At 35.8% G+C, this 19,035-nt stretch overlaps 1 protein-coding gene across 1 annotated transcript in view; it reads right to left on the reverse strand.

Moving 5' to 3' along the window:
* Nucleotides 1–19,035, reverse strand: part of LOC126825727 (uncharacterized) — a 45,578-nt gene that overhangs the window by 13,428 nt on the left and 13,115 nt on the right. The window contains exons 9-17 of the mRNA XM_050555495.2: nucleotides 18,579–18,757; nucleotides 15,967–16,110; nucleotides 14,279–14,440; nucleotides 14,013–14,128; nucleotides 13,557–13,683; nucleotides 13,015–13,297; nucleotides 10,962–11,159; nucleotides 5,376–5,532; nucleotides 3,793–4,150 (exon numbers count right to left, since the gene is read on the reverse strand). Coding sequence (XP_050411452.1) covers nucleotides 3,793–4,150; nucleotides 5,376–5,532; nucleotides 10,962–11,159; nucleotides 13,015–13,297; nucleotides 13,557–13,683; nucleotides 14,013–14,128; nucleotides 14,279–14,440; nucleotides 15,967–16,110; nucleotides 18,579–18,757 — 1,724 coding nt within the window. The remainder of the gene's footprint in view (nucleotides 1–3,792; nucleotides 4,151–5,375; nucleotides 5,533–10,961; nucleotides 11,160–13,014; nucleotides 13,298–13,556; nucleotides 13,684–14,012; nucleotides 14,129–14,278; nucleotides 14,441–15,966; nucleotides 16,111–18,578; nucleotides 18,758–19,035) is intronic.

The following is a 19,035-nucleotide window of genomic DNA, read 5'->3' on the forward strand; positions in this document are numbered from 1 at the left end:
TTTTTTCGATGTATATACACTGATACGACACCATAGTATTTCTTCATAACACAACTTGTAGCTTTTTTTCTATCAAGTAACTTGAAAATGTCCATCCATGATAGACAGACACAGGGGCGTACATAACGATTTTGTTAGCCAAAATGTGACTGACTGAAGCACATAACCCTAGTATGAGTTTTCTAGGGGCCATGTGCTGGGAATAGGGGGTGGGGTGGGGCGGTTCCAAATCTAGGACACCATCCACAATCCCACCCCACAGTGAATGTCAACAAAATACTGGTAGAACATACTATGGTATTGTATAATTATATAGTTGTTCGGCAAACGTCTCGCCGGAAAGCAGTTTTATTTATGTTGACACTGAGCAACATGAGAAAATTTTGAAAAATTAAGTCAATATCCGGGCATTTGAGGTCATTGCTGGGAGAAATTCTTGTGGACGAGAGGACCAGAAATGTGAGTCAATGGGACAGAATCTCGAGATCTGCCCCTGTCAATTCCGCCTGTTTTGCAAGAATTGACATACATTTGTACAGTCTGACGCCCCACAACCCACAAACCAGTGGTACTAATAATATAACTGGGCAGATCACTACAACCCTGAATATGATAGTGCTGAGACAGTATAAGACAACAGAGGTGTGGAAGAATGATGTTATAATGGAGTCTAACGGCGCCGGTGCGAAAAAATTTCAGATATGTAAGTCCGATCTATTAATTTTTTGGGACTGGGCCTGAAAATTTTAGTCAATGTCATGGCAAATGGAACGAAATTCTCGTTAAGGAGAGGATAAGAAATGGGACAGAATCTTGAGGCATATCTGTCAATTTCGCCTGTTTTGTGAGAGTAAAAATAACAATTCAACAGTCTGTCGACCCACAACCCACTCACTAGTGGTACTACTAACTGGGTGATTTACTGTAACTGTGAATATGATAGTGATGAGATAGTATAAGAATGATGACATAATGGAATTGAGCGACGATATGTAACTGAGCTTTTTTGAGGGCACTTTATCTCAATGGGGCACTTACTTGGTCTCTGAAATTGAATATGCAACAAGTAAAAATTCTTAAGTGCAATAGATCGCCTTAAAATTTCATAATTTAAAGATTTTTTTTACGTATTTCTGAAACAAGTTATACTTCCAATAACTTCTTACCAACTGTTCGACTAATATCATTCGTATGACAATCAAGAATATATTTTGAAATATCAATATCATTTGTATGACAATCAAGAATATATTTTGAAATATCAATATCTTCGTAACAAGCTCTCTCAATTTCTTAGACCAACATACCCGTAACAGGGATTTTTTTTTCAAACATGACAAGCTGACTAGATTATCTTATACTATACCGTTGCAATTTAGGTGCATGGATTCACACAAAGTTATTCCCTTCTATTTTGGCATTGTTTCAATGTTTGTTTACCTTTAATTCATTTAGTCTGAGTTACCATATATACACAACATTTTTGCAACAAGTGGAATTATCAATAGTGCTACACAATAGCACTGGAATACATAATTTTCTTAATTTTTTGGTAAGCAAGTTAACTAATCTCTTGATTTTATTTCTACAATACCCACAAGGCTGTAATATTGCTATAAAAAAATCATATTGGATTTTTCTCCCAACACATACGTTGTTGAGGATTTACGTAATTTTATGCTGTTTTTATTTAATATGACAGTCGGTTCGATTTGAAGAGCAGTACTTCATATTAATTGCCCTTTTTCTGAAAATCATAATAATTTTGTTTACATCCTGCGTGACTGTAATAGCGGTAAACGGCTTTGTTCTAGAAAATTCTTATGACATGTGGACAATACGTGAATGATAAACAATGGACCCCTTCACGCCATTGATAAGATTCCCACATATGAATTATCCTTTATTTATTATCAACACAACACTCAGTACAATCTGTTGAACGACTATGTATACAACTCTATACTATAACACCAATCACAAGATTATGTGGCCTCTATACGTGCGCATTACACTGGCCGTACAATTTTATAGTTACATAGTGGAGGTCGATCGGAGCCATGTTTGAAAATTGAGTTTTGAAAAAAAGGCTATTTTTTCCGGCGTTCAAAATGATCAATGAGTCAGATCTAGTTACGGTCATTTGCCATAGCCCATATATGCTCTAGAGGGACCACAAGCTAAAAACGTGATTTTTCGTACAATCAAGGGCCATAATTCAATCTGATATGCGTGAATCTGAAAAGGAACCAAGATCTTTGAGTTATAAACATGTATTTCAAGTTTCATCAAAATCGGATCAAAATTATGGCCTCTAGAGGGTCAGGGCTGGCCACGAATAAATTGATGGCGAGCAGATGACTGCTCACGCAAATTTAGGTTTGGGCGAGCAAGGCGAGCAATAAAAATTGTAACATTGTTTCAATTTAAAATCATAAGAAAATTGCTATTCCTGGCACAAAGTTTGCAGTAAACATGTGTGACCATCGCTTTCTGTTTTTGACAGTCATACGTACTCTTCTTTATTAAAACCAATTTCCGTATGGATTTCTTCACCCCACGAAATAAATGTGGATAGGGCAATCAGGTTGCGCCAAAGCACTTTGGCCATTATTACGCTTAGATTGAAAATTATACGACTGCACAATGGAACAATGGAATAAAAACCGAAGTTCTGATAAAATAGGAAATACCGATAAATATTAGTTTGAAACGTGTTGATTTAGCGTCAATGCCAAATGCCGGATGTAAACGTTCTTTACTTTAGACTCGATTATCACGTGTTTGTTACTGGTGTTCGTAGGAAAACCAGTCATGACGTTCAGGTCTAAAGTGTATTTTTAGTAACACAAGTTGCGAGTAACTTTATTAGCCAATCAAATTTCAGGAGGAAATGTCGCGTGCAGCTGGGTGAATCTCAGTTTGACAGACGAATTTATGACGTTATTGACATTGTTGGGTTAGTTTCGGCAATAAACTTGTCAATATTTTGATTATTTTTACAGGGTTTTCTTAAAATTTTGCGCGAGCAACAAACCGCTCGCGTAAATGTAGATTTACGCGAGCACAGCGCGAGCGCGAGCAACTGCTCGCGTCTCGTGGCAAGCCCTGGAGGGTCCACAACCTTGATATACCATATTTTTACACTAATTGCGTACGAGAGGTAGCCATTTTGTCAAGCATCATTACAGTGTAATGGTGATATATTCAAACAGTTTTGTAAATCGGATAATAATTGTGACCTCTAGAGGCACCACAAGCTAAAAGCGCGATTTTTCGTAATATCAGGGGCTATAATTCAGGAAGTTACGATCCGATATGCGCAAATATCGAAAGGAACCAAGATCTTTTGGTTATAAACATGCATTTCAAGTTTCATCATACACAGCCAAAAACGTGATTTTTCGTACAATCAAGGGCCATAATTCATGAAGTTATGGTCTGATATGCCAATATCTCTTTTTTTGTGACTTTGAGTGAATTAATTTTAATCAGATTGGTGTGAACTTGCCATAAAGTTGATATAGTAACCATTGACTATATGTACCAAAAAGTTTTCTCGCCCATCTTATTTGCACTTTAATAACATATATATACATTTCAACATGATAAGATAATAAATGTAGACTGTAGAGTGTTCACAAGAAATTGCGGATGATGGAACGATCGATGGACAGATGGAGGCGACAACAATATACAACCACATTTCCATGTGGGTGTATTAAAAGGAAGACTATTTGATTGTTTTGGAGCTTAGTATTAAACTAAAAAACAAATTTTTACTATGCAAACCTTTATAATAGAAGCATTATCAGGAATAAATCTGACTTGATCTATATATAAATCAAACGCTTCTTTAGTTGTAGTAGGTTTCGGGTTGGATTCAGCGGCTTTAGGTTGATGTTCTACCCACGGTTGGAAATTCTCTCTTAATGCTACAGATGCTCTGGACATGACTCTCTCCGGTGTTATTGCTGGGGGTGGGGGTTTTAATATTGGTTCAGGAACGACTGGGGTTGGTTTTGGAGGTGAGGCTAGTTCTTTTGGCTTTGATTTCACTGGTTCTTGATGAGGTGCAGCAGTTTTCTGTTTTGAAGCAACTTGTTCTGGTCTGGGTGTTGGTTCTATTTTGACTGGTCTGGCTGGTTCTCTGTAACACAAGAATTGTCAATAAAAAAAATAGTAGGCAATAATGGAAATACTGCTGAAAACATTTTGAAAGCTCATCCAGTGGTGTGCCAGTTTTTAAAGCCTTTATCATCTGTCGCTTCTTATATGAATTAGCCTAAAATTGTTACAAGAATATCATTTGTTTGTCAAATCAATTTAAATCAAAGAAAAAATGAACCAGATAATGGAGAAGTTATAATAAATAGTGCCTGTTTATTTTGCTGTTGGCTTGCCAGACAGCTAAGAAATAAAGGCTGTATGGTGGAACATTTTCCAGTCAAAATTATGAGAACAATGGGTGTAAATATATATAGTATGAGACCCAAAACTAGTATTATTAGTAATCTAGTAATAGTAACATAGTAACCTAGTATTAGTAAACTAGAGTTAGTAAATCTAGTGTTAATAAATCTACTACTAGTAATCTAGTAATACTAAACTAGTATTAGTAAACTAGTAACAGTAAACTATTATTGGTAATCTAGTATAGTGATCTAGTAATAGCAATCTAGTAATATGTATTAATGATCTAGTAATAGTAAACTAGTATTAGTAGTAGTACTCTAGTAATTAGTATCAGTAAACTATTATTAGCGAACTACTATTAAGGGTCGTTTACACGATACAACCAATCCATACAACCATCGGATGCAATATATTGGACAACCGTTTACCTGATACAATGGTTTTATTCGTTGTATAGCAATATGTTCCTTCTTAGTAACTGTATAAAATTGCAGCAATAGACCTCAAAGCGACAATTCTCATCCCTGTCTTTCTTCGAGAAGTTTTGATGCTGCAGGTTCCAAAAAGTCCATGCTTCCTATTCAGAATTATTGGATATTCTAATTCAGTTAAGGATATGCGTAGATCCATTTTGGAGGACGTCAAACTACTCGAAGCGACAGAAGAAGACATCTTTAATAAATATTAGCAGGAATTCTGGTTGTCATGTCTGTGTATAACATGTAATATCCGTACCACAAGCTGCCCATCCGACCATTTGTCTGATGAGTTGGATGGTTGTATGGATTGGTTGTATTGTGTAAAGGCCAGTTTAGTAATCTAGTATTAGTAACCTTATCACCAGTATCAGTAATCTATTAATAGTAAACTAGTATTATATAAAACTAGTTTTAGTAATCTAGTATTAGTAATCTAGTATTAGTAATCTAGCAATAGTAAACTAGTAATATTAAACTAACCTGGATGTATGATAATTAGTATCAGTTGGTGGTACTGGTGTAATTAGATTATCTACTAGTGAGAATGGATATGGACTAACTGATGTTGATTGTGGTTCATCTCTCGGATCATAAACTACAGCTGACAGTTCAGAATTATATCCGATCAACACATTCACTGTAAATATAGAATAATCTTATATTATTAAATATAGGCCTGCAGTCAAAATTTCTACATGTAGCTTGCTTAGAAACACAATTCCACTACAAGTACAAGGTCCTCCCTGCCAAACAAACTATACATTTTTGGAAAGCTGATAACACCAGCTCGATTTAGGGCCTGATGAAAATCGAGATTGTCAATTAAATACTATATTTATACTAACTAACAATTGTGAAGTTGACATAAAATTAAATATTGGTGAAAACACCCAATGCCTTCATCCTTATTGATCCTTAGCCTAAGCAGAAAATTCTCACCATTGAAATTAGTTAAGATAATGATTTAATGAATCTATATTCGTAGTTTCATTAAAACCAAAGTTATCGTGCCCAAAAGCATCAACCAATCAGATTGCTTATCTCTGCTTACCATAAGCTTATCGAACTCTGTCAAGGCATTCACCTAATGAACGCCCACACCAAGTTTGAAATGGGGTTTAACGTCCTACTATTCAGCTCCTAACCTTGGCTAATGAAGACGGGCATACGCCATACAGTGTGCTATGAGGGAAATTTTGCCGGGGCAGCGGCGCTATGGCCTACTCTTATATCGAATTCCAACTGCCAAGGGATCTTTTACGTGCACGCCAATGTGTACACGGGACCTCAGTTTTTCGTCCCATCCGAACAACTAGACAGCTGTCCTTGTCAGGCCCTCCATCCTGCATCACTGACAAGGGGAAACCACGCCGGAAAATCTGGATGAACTTTCTCGGCTAATGCAGGGATCGAACACCCGACCTCCAGGCTAGCGAGCCAGCATATTACCCACTTAGCCACCTGATTCCCACCAAGTTTGAACATTCTACCTCAATTAGAAGGAGAGTTATTGTGTTCCAAAGTCTCGACCAATCAAATTCTTTATCGAGCTGCTTACCCTCAGCAGAAAATGTTCATTATCGAACTTAGTCAAGGTATAGATGTAAACAAGAGCATCACTGACGCTGAAATATACGTCCACATTCCTGCTTTGATTGATATGGTACTTTTTAAAATGAAGAGAATGAAATATGAAATGGCTGTAATATGACAAGAGGCAAAGAAGGCTAGGCGTTTGTTTTGCAAATTTTCCAGACAAAATATTAACAAAAAAGTGGATGTGACACTGCCCCAGGGGGTCAGGGCATGCACCAAAATAAATAGTTGCTGTTTTTACAGTATAAGGAATAAATATGCAAAGTTCCAAGATGATCCATTTAGAATTGCAGCCTGTAGACAAAAAACACAAAAATTGGGCATGGCTCTGCCCCTGGGGGTTGGACATGAACCATAATATATAGGTACAAGCCTATGCTGGATCATTCCAAATTGGATCTAAATCTGTTAATAATTGCAACTTGTATATCATTTACAGAGAAAATATCAACAAAGAGCAGGGGGTGGGGGTGGAGGAGGGGGTCGTGAACCAACATCAATAGTTGCCGTCCTTCGGGTACAAGGAATAAAAATACCAAATTACAAGATAATCCATTCAGAATTGTGGTCTTCGGGCACTAAAGGCAAAAATTGGGCATGGCTCTGCCCCTGGGGGTCGGGGCATTCACCAAAATCAATGAAGGAATACATATGCCTAGTACCAAGTTGATCCATTCAGAATTGCGGCCTGTAAACAATAAACACAAAAATTGGGCGTAGCTCTGCCCCTGGGGGTCGGGACATGCAGTTGTCGTCCTTAGGCTATAAGGAATACATAAGTTCAAAGACGACCCATTAAGAATCGTGGCCTGTAGGCAACACACAAAGAAAAAATGGGTGTGGATCTGTCCCTGGGGGTTTGGTAATCAACAAAAAACAATAGGGGTCATCCTTAGAGTATAAAGAATAGGTATGCAAAGTTTCAAGAGGATCTGTTAAGAATTGCGGCCTGTAGGCGAAACATAAGACACACAAACATTGGCCGTGGCTCTGTCCCAGGGGGGTCTGGAGAGAGATAGAGAGAAATGGGGTTTGACATCCACTCGACACAAACTAGGTCATTTCGGGGCTAACATATGGTTTAATTTTATTTCAATAATTCGCTTGCGCGTAGGGGTCTTTAGCAGGGGGAGGAAACCGGAGGACCTGGGAAAACCCAGGAGGTTGGACAGGCGACCCTACTCCTTGTCACGTACAACCGGGGATTCAAAACCACTCCAGTTGACTCAATGACAGGCCTTATGATACAGCACACACGTGCTAACCATTCGGCCATCTAACCCCCCAGGGGGGTCTGGCATGCCCCAAAAATAATAATAGAGGTTAGCCTTAGGGTATAAGGAATAAGTATAAAAAAGTTTTCAAGATGATCGATTAAGAATTGCGAGCTGTAAGTGACACACAGACACACAAAAAGAAAATGGGCGTGGCTCAACCCCTGGGGGTTGGGCATTCACCACAAACAATAGAGATGTTCCTAAGGATAGAAGGAATAAGTATGCAAAGTTTGAAGGTGATATGTTAAGAAATGCTGTCTGTAGATGACAAACAAATAAATACAAGAAATGGGCATGCACCAAAAACAATAGGGATCATCCTTAGGGTATAAGGAATTCATATGAAAATGTTTCAAGACGATCGATTAAGAATTGTGGCCAGTAGGCGACACACAGACACACACACAGAGACCGGGGCGACGGCAATATACATCCACATTATATGTGGACATTTAATAAAGCAATACACCAAGTGTACTCACTCTCACTTAATAAAAACTAAAGTTATCGTGTCCCAAAGCATCAACCAAACAAATTGCTTATCTCTGCTTACACTCAGCAGAAAATTCTCATCTTCGATCTCCATCAAGGCATTGATCTAATAGACACCTACGCCAAGTGTGAACATTCTAACTCAATTAGAATGAGAGTTATTGTGTTCCAAAGTCTTGACCAATCAAATCGCTTATCGCTCTGCTTACCCTGAGCAGAAAATGCTCATTATCGAACTTAGTCAAGGTATTGATGTAATGAAATTATATACCAAGTTTGAACATTCTATCTCAATAAAAAGGAGAGTTCTTGTGTTCTAAAGTCTCGGCCAATCAAATTGCTTATCGCTCTGCTTACCCTGAGCAGAAAATCCTCATTATTGAACTTAGTAAAGGTATTGATTTAATAAAAATATACACCAAGTTTTCATCACTCTCACTTAATTAGAACTAAAGTTATCGTGTCCCAAAGCATCAACCAATCAAATTGTTTATCTCTGCTTACCCCCAGCAGAAAATGCTCATCTTCAAACTATATCAAGGCATTGTCCTTATAACTGCCTACACCAAGTTTGAACATTCTAGCTTAATTAGAAAGAGAGTTATTGTGTCCCAAAATGTGTGACGGATGGACAGACGGACTAACCCATTTTAATAGTCCCCTGCTTTCTTCAAAAGACGGGAGACAAAAATGAGTTATCTCCCTTTCTGTCAAATGTCTACTAATAATAACAGTATTTCAGGTGTGTAGTGACTGCTGATGCTGTATGACGCACAAGACCATGTGTGAGCACACAAGCCCAATATTTATATCGTCCCAGAGGCCTGTGAGGGCTGGTGTTTACCCTGGAATTATGGGCTGGGTGGCTAGAGTCTGATGAGCCAGGAGATATACATGTATGTTTGACATTGTTTGAGAAATATGGTTATAAAGTAATGGAAACCAGGATCTGTCAGAAGTATTGTTAATCGCATTGAAACCATGTTATCTTTTCCACACCCCACATACCCTTTCAAGTATTTTTACTACGGATAGGTAAGCCTCTTGTTCAGATATTATTTAAGGCCAAATTACAAACATATTTCAGATATAACTGTGTCTATAATTGTGTAATTTTCTTACAAATATAGATATAACTATAAGGCTAAAAATAATTATTTATTGAAGTAAAACAATCATTGAAAATCAAAATTAGTCATCAAAGTTAGCCATCATCATCACCGCTGTCACTACATGTATAAACATCAAATTCGGTCTTTTTAACAGTTTTTTTGTTTCATTTTCACATTGACTTCAGTGCAGTTTCCCCATGTCATCTTACAGGATGGGAGGGGGCTGGAAAGAACAGTGCCCAGTCTTTCAGATAAAACAGGGAAAACAATAGTTTAAACAATATTTGATTCAAAAAACTGAATTGGATTGAATAACAGGTAAGGGGTTATATAAGTTCTCTCAAAATAGCACTTCTACTAGTATATCAGTAAACCTTTAAAGTTCAGATAAGATTTGATGCTAAATGTCCTGTCATATTTTCATTTTTTATCATAGCTTGATAATGACTAGAGAAGCCTAGTCGAAATGTCACTCAGTAATAAGCAGTAATTGTATTCCATAGAATTGTGACCTGTATGTTCAGTATCAACCGGGATAATGAAGCTGTACATTATGCTATAGGGGTAATCTGGTCCAAACAGCGATTTTACGGTCTACTCTTTATTTTGAATTTGAGCTGTCAAGAGCTCTCTTATGTGAATGCCAACGTAAACACGTGACCTCAGTTTGACATCCGATCTGAATAACTAGACGCTGCCCATGACGGTTCCCCCTCCCCTGCCGTCCTCAACCACTGACAAGTTGGGGGAACTTTTAGGCCAACATGGGGATCAAACCCCGGACCTCCTGATTAATAAGCCAGCGCTTTACTTATTGATCTCTGGTCTGCACCATTGACAAGGGGAAACCACACCGGATCATGATCAAACCCTGGACATCCCGGTGAGCCAGTCCCTTACTGAGTCACCGATACCCCCTTGCACTGATGTCTCTTGCATGCAAAACAGGAATACAATCTGTACATGTACAATGCAAAATTGTGACCTCTAGAGTGTCCACAAGCTAAAAACGTGATTTTTCATACAATCAGGGGACATAATCCATGAAGTTATGGTCCGATACATGCCAATATCGAAAGGAACCAATATCTTTGGGAGATAGACCTATATTTCAAGTTTCGTCAGAATCGGATAAAATTTGTGACCTGTAGAGTGTCCACAAACAAATGAAAATGTGGACTTATAAATATGTATAGTTTGTTTAGCAGGAAGGACCTTGTAGAGGATCAATAATATTGTTAGAATGTTGTTGGATGTTCCTATATTTTTCATAATTTATTTAATGACATTCTTTGTCATCTGTTTCAAGTCTGGTTCTAACCACTACAGGGTTGACATTTAAAGTAGTGGTGTGCAAAGTCATTCATTTGGTACACAACATCCTAATGTTCAAGCAAAAGAGTCCTTGATAGTTAAAATTCAAAGAAGAATAGGAGGAAACACTGCTATCCATAACGATATTTCAGTCACAAAGTGATTGAGGTAAAATGTTGACAAGGTATTAAACCAAATTCTACTTCATCCCACTTCTCATCACTTGTTGTTGTGATACAAGTTGTACTTATGTAGGTATTTTTTGTACCACTTACCCTCTTCTTTTTCTGAAGGTAGAGTTGGGGTCACTGAGTGAGATGACTCAAAACTTTCTGGCACTGAACCTGGATGTAAGCTGAAGGTCGTGTCCGCAAGTATTAAAGACCAAGAAGAATCAATGGATACTCTTCCACCTCGAGTACCACGTTTAAATAACGATACTCTAGCCCAGCCTACTGATACAGGAGCTTTTCCTACAATAATAATTACTTAACTAAATTCATATCCAAATGCAAACAATTGATTTAGTTAAGGCTACACAAAATAAATGTCTTGTTTCTCGGGCAACTGACAGCTGAAACTATAGGGGGGGGAGGGCGGTTTATTTTTTTTTTTTTACCTCATTTCTGGCTAGAGGATGGTGCAAAATAAAATTTGGCTTTTGTTGAAAATTGTTGGGGCGGGAGGGCGGCCTTTTATTTTTTTTTTTTTTTTAATGAGAAAGTCATTACTTGTCTACGGTTTTGCTTTCAGTTATATATTATACATACTTAGAACATAAACCCAAAAATCAAGTCTACTCAAACACTGAACACTGACTGAAAGGAAAATAATTTTCCATATTTAATTCCCGTAATGTAGCTTACTAATGGTAATAATGGTGACAACCATAATTGAAATTGGTTTAAAATAAAATTCTGTACGACTATTAATAGCCGTCCATAATAACGACAATATTTTAAAGAGTAAGCCTCTGTCAGCATGTGTATCAAAAATAATCATCACGGTAAACGACACTTAGATCTAAATCTCGTATCGCTGGTTTATAATGATTGACCTAATTCCAACAAATGCATGTCACGTGTCATCGGGATTCGGGAAATGACTGTTTCTCAGGATATTCGGTGTGTTTCTCAGGATATTCGGCCTTTAACTAACAACTGGTCAGTAAAACCATCAAATGTGTAATCCAATTATTATTTTCCGGATTATCAAAACTAGCGTTCTACGATTCATTGTTTTATAAGTAGGATTTTTTCAAACATGGACCGACTGAAGCCGGCAATAATGAGCCGATTAAGATCGAATGATTGAAATACATTGCATTGTTGTCAATGACTTTCGGTGTTAACACGAATCAAATTCTAGTTCACAAGGGGAGGTAATTAAAATCACGTGATACAAAAATGGAGGTTCTTTTGATATCAATAAAAAAAGACCCGTAAATGAGCGTTTACATCTGAATCAGTTTAATACATTTGAATGGATATTCACGTATGGGGCATGTAGATACATGCGGCATATTCTTTTTATGACTTGCTTATCGATGTTCGGGCGGGCGTTACATATTTTTTATTTTTCATCAAGACTAATAAATAGGCCGCATGCGCAACCAATTTTGCGTGCGGGCGGTGCCCGAGAAACAACTTATTTTATTTGTGTTGCCTAACATAGAATACAATAACACTAAATTATGAAATAAATAAATATTTATAATTATATTTCCACTGAATTGCAAATTTCATATAGTTATCATATAATAAATAGGTATACAAATAAAAAATATGCTGGTTCTCAGACAAGCCTTCCGAAAAATCTGATGAGGGAGATGTTTATTTTTGTCAAAGGATCACTACTGAGCTAAATGACTTCTCATAAATATCAGGTATCTCATTATATTGATGAATCTATGATTATCCAGTAACATTTATGATTATCAATAACATTTATCAGGATTGCATATTTGATAGTTGAGTCTACGATACATATACTTGAGTTACTTCCTGTAACAGAGGAAAACATTTACGTGCAGTAATTAATACGATCAGTTTTTTTATAGAATTTTTGAATTAAAAACAGGTCATGCAGCTCTTTTTAAGTGAGACAGGAGTATCTGAGAAACAAAATATTTTTTATTTGGCCTAATTATAATTCTACTAAATTTCAAAATATTTATCTATAAAAATGACACAAATATATTCACATTAAATTAAAAATAATTATTAAATTCAAATATAATAAAACATCACATCAAAAAATAATGTAATTTCAGAAATATCTTAATTTATCAATTTATTTTTGAATTCTGTTGCTAATACTGGTACAAACCTTCCTTAGTATTTTGAGGTGTATCATACTCCAAACGCAAGATGGCATATGGACATGCTCCTAGTTCTCGTTCAACATCATATTTGAGTAAATCTAAAGCCTCATAAACAAACTTCTCTTGAGGATAAGATAACTGATAGATGGAGTTACCAAAATTATCACGAGACGTTTTCTCTACCTTGGCAGGGCTCATAGACATCCTAGATCGTAGTTTAACACTACCAAAGTAAACAGCAGCATGTAGTTTTAAATAATTGGGGTTAACATTAGCCAACCATGGTTCCTAAAATAGAACCAGAAGTGTTAATTACATTGTTCCTCTTGGCCCCTTTGACTCTGATTGAAAGTTTACAATCTGGTTTGTGTATGGACTACAAACTTTTAATAATTTTAAAAGAATAAAATATACATTTCAAAAGTGCATTTTAATCCTTCAAATAAATTCTTTAGCTAAATAGATCTTTCAAAAGTATGTAATTATACAATTTATTAAGATTATCAGATTATTTTCAGCTTTTCGGGAATTATTTTAATGATCTTACCCTTTGTACAATCTCTAATGGAATGACCAACTTAATTCTAACATTTTTAATACCACAAGGTTGTAAAATACCAGGGAAAGGACTGGGTGCCATTATGGATCTCTTACTTCTTTCTGTTTGTGGAGTACTGTAAATCAATGTAAAAACTATATGAAGCAAATAATTCTCCCGTGACATCAAGATCACCAAATTAAATTCAAACAGTTGGTGAAATTAATTTATAATTAATTTATACACAAAACATTTATTCATCATCTAAAATATTTTGAACCGAGTTGCAGAAATGAGTTAGTGGTCTAAGATAATATGGACTGAGGGTCGTGCATACAGAGTTGTTTCCCTTTAACATCTAGCAATTTGAACTGTACTATCTTAATCATTTCTCTTCATACTGTATCCAAGTGTTTTAGTAGCCCTAGTTAAAATAAAATAATAGTAGTAAATGAATAGATTTACCTGGGACGTTGACGATTTAAATGCTGAACTTCTGTCAAATCTTTACCTATCTCCAGATGTATCCATGATGCCTGAACATCAGCAGTATATAATTTACATGGTTCATTCAGAAATACCTGCAACAAGATTAGTATCACATTAAAATATCTAAATCAAAGAAATTTAAAAAAAAAGATCTTTTTACGCTGATTTCTCAAAAAGATATTGAGATGATTCAAAGGTTATTCCATTTGTTCAACTACAAGTCAGGTAATTGATGAACCTACCTCTTTCATGCCCATATAATCTGTTACTTTCATAAATCTATATCTAAGTAGTTGTAATAATGATAAACATGTATTCTGTAGTACTGTATGTGACCAACCCTGCATAAAACACTGATCCCATATGTACATTACACCAGGTGTATCTAATACACTTACAAAACCCTGAAAATATACAACACATATAAATGTTGAATCTAATTTCCTCACTTACATCCATAACTCAATCGCAAAATAAACAGATGACAATCATTCATTAATATCTTTTTATAAAGCATCGAGCAATCAACTTGCTTAGCACTCTACTTAACCTAAGCAGAAAATGCTCATCATCAAATTAGTCAAGATACAGCTGCAATGATACTACAAGCTTATAGACCAAATTTCATGTTCCAAAGCATCGGCAAATCAAATTGGTCATCTCTGTTCAGACAAGACATTCACATGAACATCTACACAGTGTGAACATTCTATTTCAATTAGAAGCAGAGTTATTGTGTTCCAAAATCTTGACCAATCAAACTGATTATCTCATCATCGTACTTGTTCAAGGTATTGATGTAATGAAACTATATACTAGGTTTCATCACTTTCACTCAATTAGAATCTCAATTAGAATTAAAAGTTATTTTTGTCCCAATGTCTCGACCAATCAAACTTTATATATGCTTAGAAGTGTAAGTGTGGACCAAAAGGTGTGACAGACAAACAACCCATTTTACGCCCCCTGCTTTCTCTGCAAGCTAGGGACAATAATGATATGCAATATAGCCATTTCTTTTATAAAACCAGCGGCTGCCAGGCAGGATACACCCATATTTTGCAAGAGATGGATAGAGAACAAGCTAAACAAAAAGCAATTTTTCATACAATCAAGGGTCATAATTCAGGAAGTTATGATCCGATATGCGCAAATATCGAAAGGAACCAAAATCTTTGGGTTATAAACATACATATCAAGTTTCATCAAAATCAGATGAAAATTGTGACCTCTAGAGTGACCCACAAGCTAAAAACGTGATTTTTCCTACAATCAGGGGCCATAATCCATGGAGTTATGATCCAATATATGCCAATATCGAAAGGTACCAAGATCTTTAGGAGATAGACCTATATTTTAAGTTTCGTCAAAATCGAATAAAAATTGTGACCTGTAGAGTGTCCACAAACAAATTGTGGATGGACGTCCGGACAGGAGCGACGACAATATACGCCCACATGAAAATGTGGGCGTATAATAAAATTGTTCCTCTAGAAGTAGAATAGTATATTATAGTCACGGCAATTATGCAACTAAGCATATCTATCACAACAGCATTGCTTCAAAAGTGGAAATTTGCCTCATTTCAAAGCTGACACCGGACTGACACACCTCAAGGAACACCCATAGCAACTATTGATGTTTTTTAAGGAGACTATTCCCCATATCAACCTTCAATAAAGTCATTGGGGGTTCAATAACCCCATGCTTTGAATTTCACGGATAAGAAGTAAGTAGCGGTTGATATTAAAGTGCTTTTATATTCAGCGTTAGTTTGTGTTGATGTAGAAGTCAGATAGCAACCTACTTCCAACTTTTAACTTTTTGTTTCGAATAAAAAACAGGAAAGTGGTTGCTATCTCCTCCATAAATTGCTGCTATCCATGTCAATATTATAACATTCGTCCTAATAAAGAATGAAATTAATTACCTCTCCCACCCATCGTCTGATAAATATAATAGGATCTGCTAGTAAATCTGTTGACATGCCTTCATCTCGTGAAGTACCAGGATTAGCTAGTAAAATAGCTTCTGCTTTAGCTTTTTCTTGATGTATCATTTGTACTAAAAACTCCTGAAAATATCAAAATACATTTTAATTGATAATCAACACTAGAGTCAATCCAAAAAACATGTCATTTTGTCATAGTTTTTACTATCAAACACATTTTATCAACTCACTATATTTGGTAATATAGCGTTTGTTTTTTATTTAAGTCACTAAGGAATTTTATTCCCTAAATATATTCTTAAACATATAAACCTGTAGTGGGATTATTTTTGCCAAGAGTTGATAGAGAACAAGTTCACCTGAAATTTCTCAATATAAATCTTATCTACACCCCATTTGTCTGGGTTGACAATCATTTTATAAGAAGTTCATGGAAAACATAAAGAAATAATATATGTAATATAAGAGATAAGGTGGCTATGAAGACCTGGTTATCCCGAATGTCAGTGACTAGTTTCGTTCGTATTGAACTCTTCAGACTGATTGGACTCACGTGGTAGGCGTTTATATTTATACTATTCCGAAACCCTGGTGGGGTTTCCATAGTTACTAATAGGCGGGGTATAAGGCTAAATATAAATCCAAAGTTGGAACACTCAGGGGTAGAGAGCATTGTAAAACAAAAATAAAAATGGTTGGAGTGTTCAAGTTTAGATTTGTCGTTGATTCCATAAAGTAGTTATGTTTTAAGATATTCTCTCGGCTAAAAAATCATTATTCTCTCAGCTACAAGAGATACGTAGAATCAAACTGGTCCAGAGCCGATCGTGTTGATAAGAAGACGCTCATTTGACACTGACACATAACCAAAGGTGAATAGGCCTACCCGTCCGGTAATACAACGGACAATCTCACATCGGTCCACAAAAGAGAGACACATACTAGTCGCCTCCTACTTCCGATTTCCAAGGCATTTTATTCCAAACCTTGACTCTCATACAAATAAACCATTTGGTACGATTTCGTACCTATATCATATTAATTAAACCTCTTAGGCGCCATGTTGAATTTTACAGTATTTAACGTTCTAAAACATAACTACTTTATGGAATCAACGATAAATCTAAACTTGGGCACCCCAACCATTTTTATTTTTGTTTTACAAAATAATATTTGTAGAGATAAAGAGAAAAGTGATCAAACATTCACTATGCTACTCTCATACAGTGGTGATATATGGCCTTATAAATGCAATTTGCCAACAATTCGCAATGATCCCAAGTAGATCGCCAGACACTCGGAGGTGTTCATGAGCATTTGCAGTCGTTCATGGGCGTTGCGAATATTAGGAACATGCTCCTAACATTTGCCAGGAAAGAATATTCTCATTGTATTCAAAATTCCTAAGCCATGACAAGCAATTCTTATTGATGGCAAGGCATCTGCAGTGATTGTAATGATTTGCTAGCATTAGCTAGCATTGATAAACATCTCCAGAACAATCTTATCATTTTTGGCTAATTTTCCATGAATTTCAAATTTTCATATTTGCAAGGATATTTTTCACTGTGTGAGAGTAGCATTACAAACAATGTTTAAGAAATATAGAACAAGTGGTTGCCATGCAAGATACTCCCAAATTTTTCAAGAGATGGTAAGAGAACAAGCTGTACAATTAGGGGCCGTAATCAAGGAAGTTACGATCCGATATGTGCTAATAATATCAAAAGGAACCGAGGACTTTGGGATATAAAAGTATATTTTAAGTTTCATCAAAACTGGATAAAAATTGAGACCTTTGGAAGGATCACAACACTGGTATTAGATGCTTTTACACTAATGGCACATAGGGAGCGACCATTTTGACTGTAAGTTTCAGTCCAATTTTCACAAAATTCAAACTAAACCGTAATTATGATGTAATGGTGATGTATGAATGTTTTTTAAATCAAATAAAAATTGTGACCTCTTGAGGGTCCACAAGCTAAAAATGTGATTTTAAACATGAAGTTACTATTCCGATATGCTCTAATATCTAAAAGAACCAAGAACTTTGGGATATAAACATACATTTTATTAAGTTTCATCAAAATCGGATAAAAATTGTGACCTCTAAAGGAACCGAGAACTTTGGGATATAAACATATATTTTAAGTTTCATCAAAATCGGATAAAAAGTGTGACTTCTAGAGGGTCCACAAGCTAAAAACGTGAATTTTCACACAAAAGTTATGGTCCGATATGCGCCAATATCAAAAGAAACCATGATCAGTGGGTTATAAACATACTTTTTTAGTTTTATTAAAATCAGATATAGGTTGTGATCACAAGCTAAAAATGCGATTTTTCTTACAATCACAAGGCATAATCCACCTAAGTTAAGGTCCAATACACGCCAATATCGAAAGAAACTGAGATCTTTGTGATAGGGATATAAACATATATTTCAAGTTTTGTCAAAATGGAATAAAAAATTGTGACCTGTAGAGTGTACAACAACAAAATGTGAACAAACAGGGACAACAACAATATACATCCACATGAAAATGTAGGCATATAAAAAAAAAAGCATTTAGATCCTTTAGTCTAACCTTAGGATTAAACTGGACATTTATTTTGGAAATATCACGTAGATGATTGTATAGTTCAGGATCAGATCTTTGTAATGTGGTCATCACTTGTTCTGCTATAGCAAATACTTGTGGCCAGGATGGAAAACAGTTTGTATTCAATAAATCTAAGTACATTGATAGATCCATAGCATGTTCAGCTAAAATAAAAAACAAATTAAAGTGGCATTATGGAAGATTAGATAACGAGCTGACAGTTTTCGCTATAATAGTTTAAAAAAATAGATAATTTAAAGGGGATATGCTGAAAATTTCAGTCAAATTACTTATTTGAGAAATCCTCAAATTCATAACATTGTAGCCTTGATTGTCATTGTTACAGTTGTTACGATAATAAACTAAGTCTCGATTATTCAGTTTACTGTTAATCATCAAAAGTCGTTGAACCGCAGATTGGATTCAAAGCTGTGGAAAATTG

This window comes from Patella vulgata, chromosome 6, assembly GCF_932274485.2.
Source record: "Patella vulgata chromosome 6, xgPatVulg1.2, whole genome shotgun sequence".
NCBI lineage: Eukaryota > Metazoa > Mollusca > Gastropoda > Patellidae > Patella > Patella vulgata.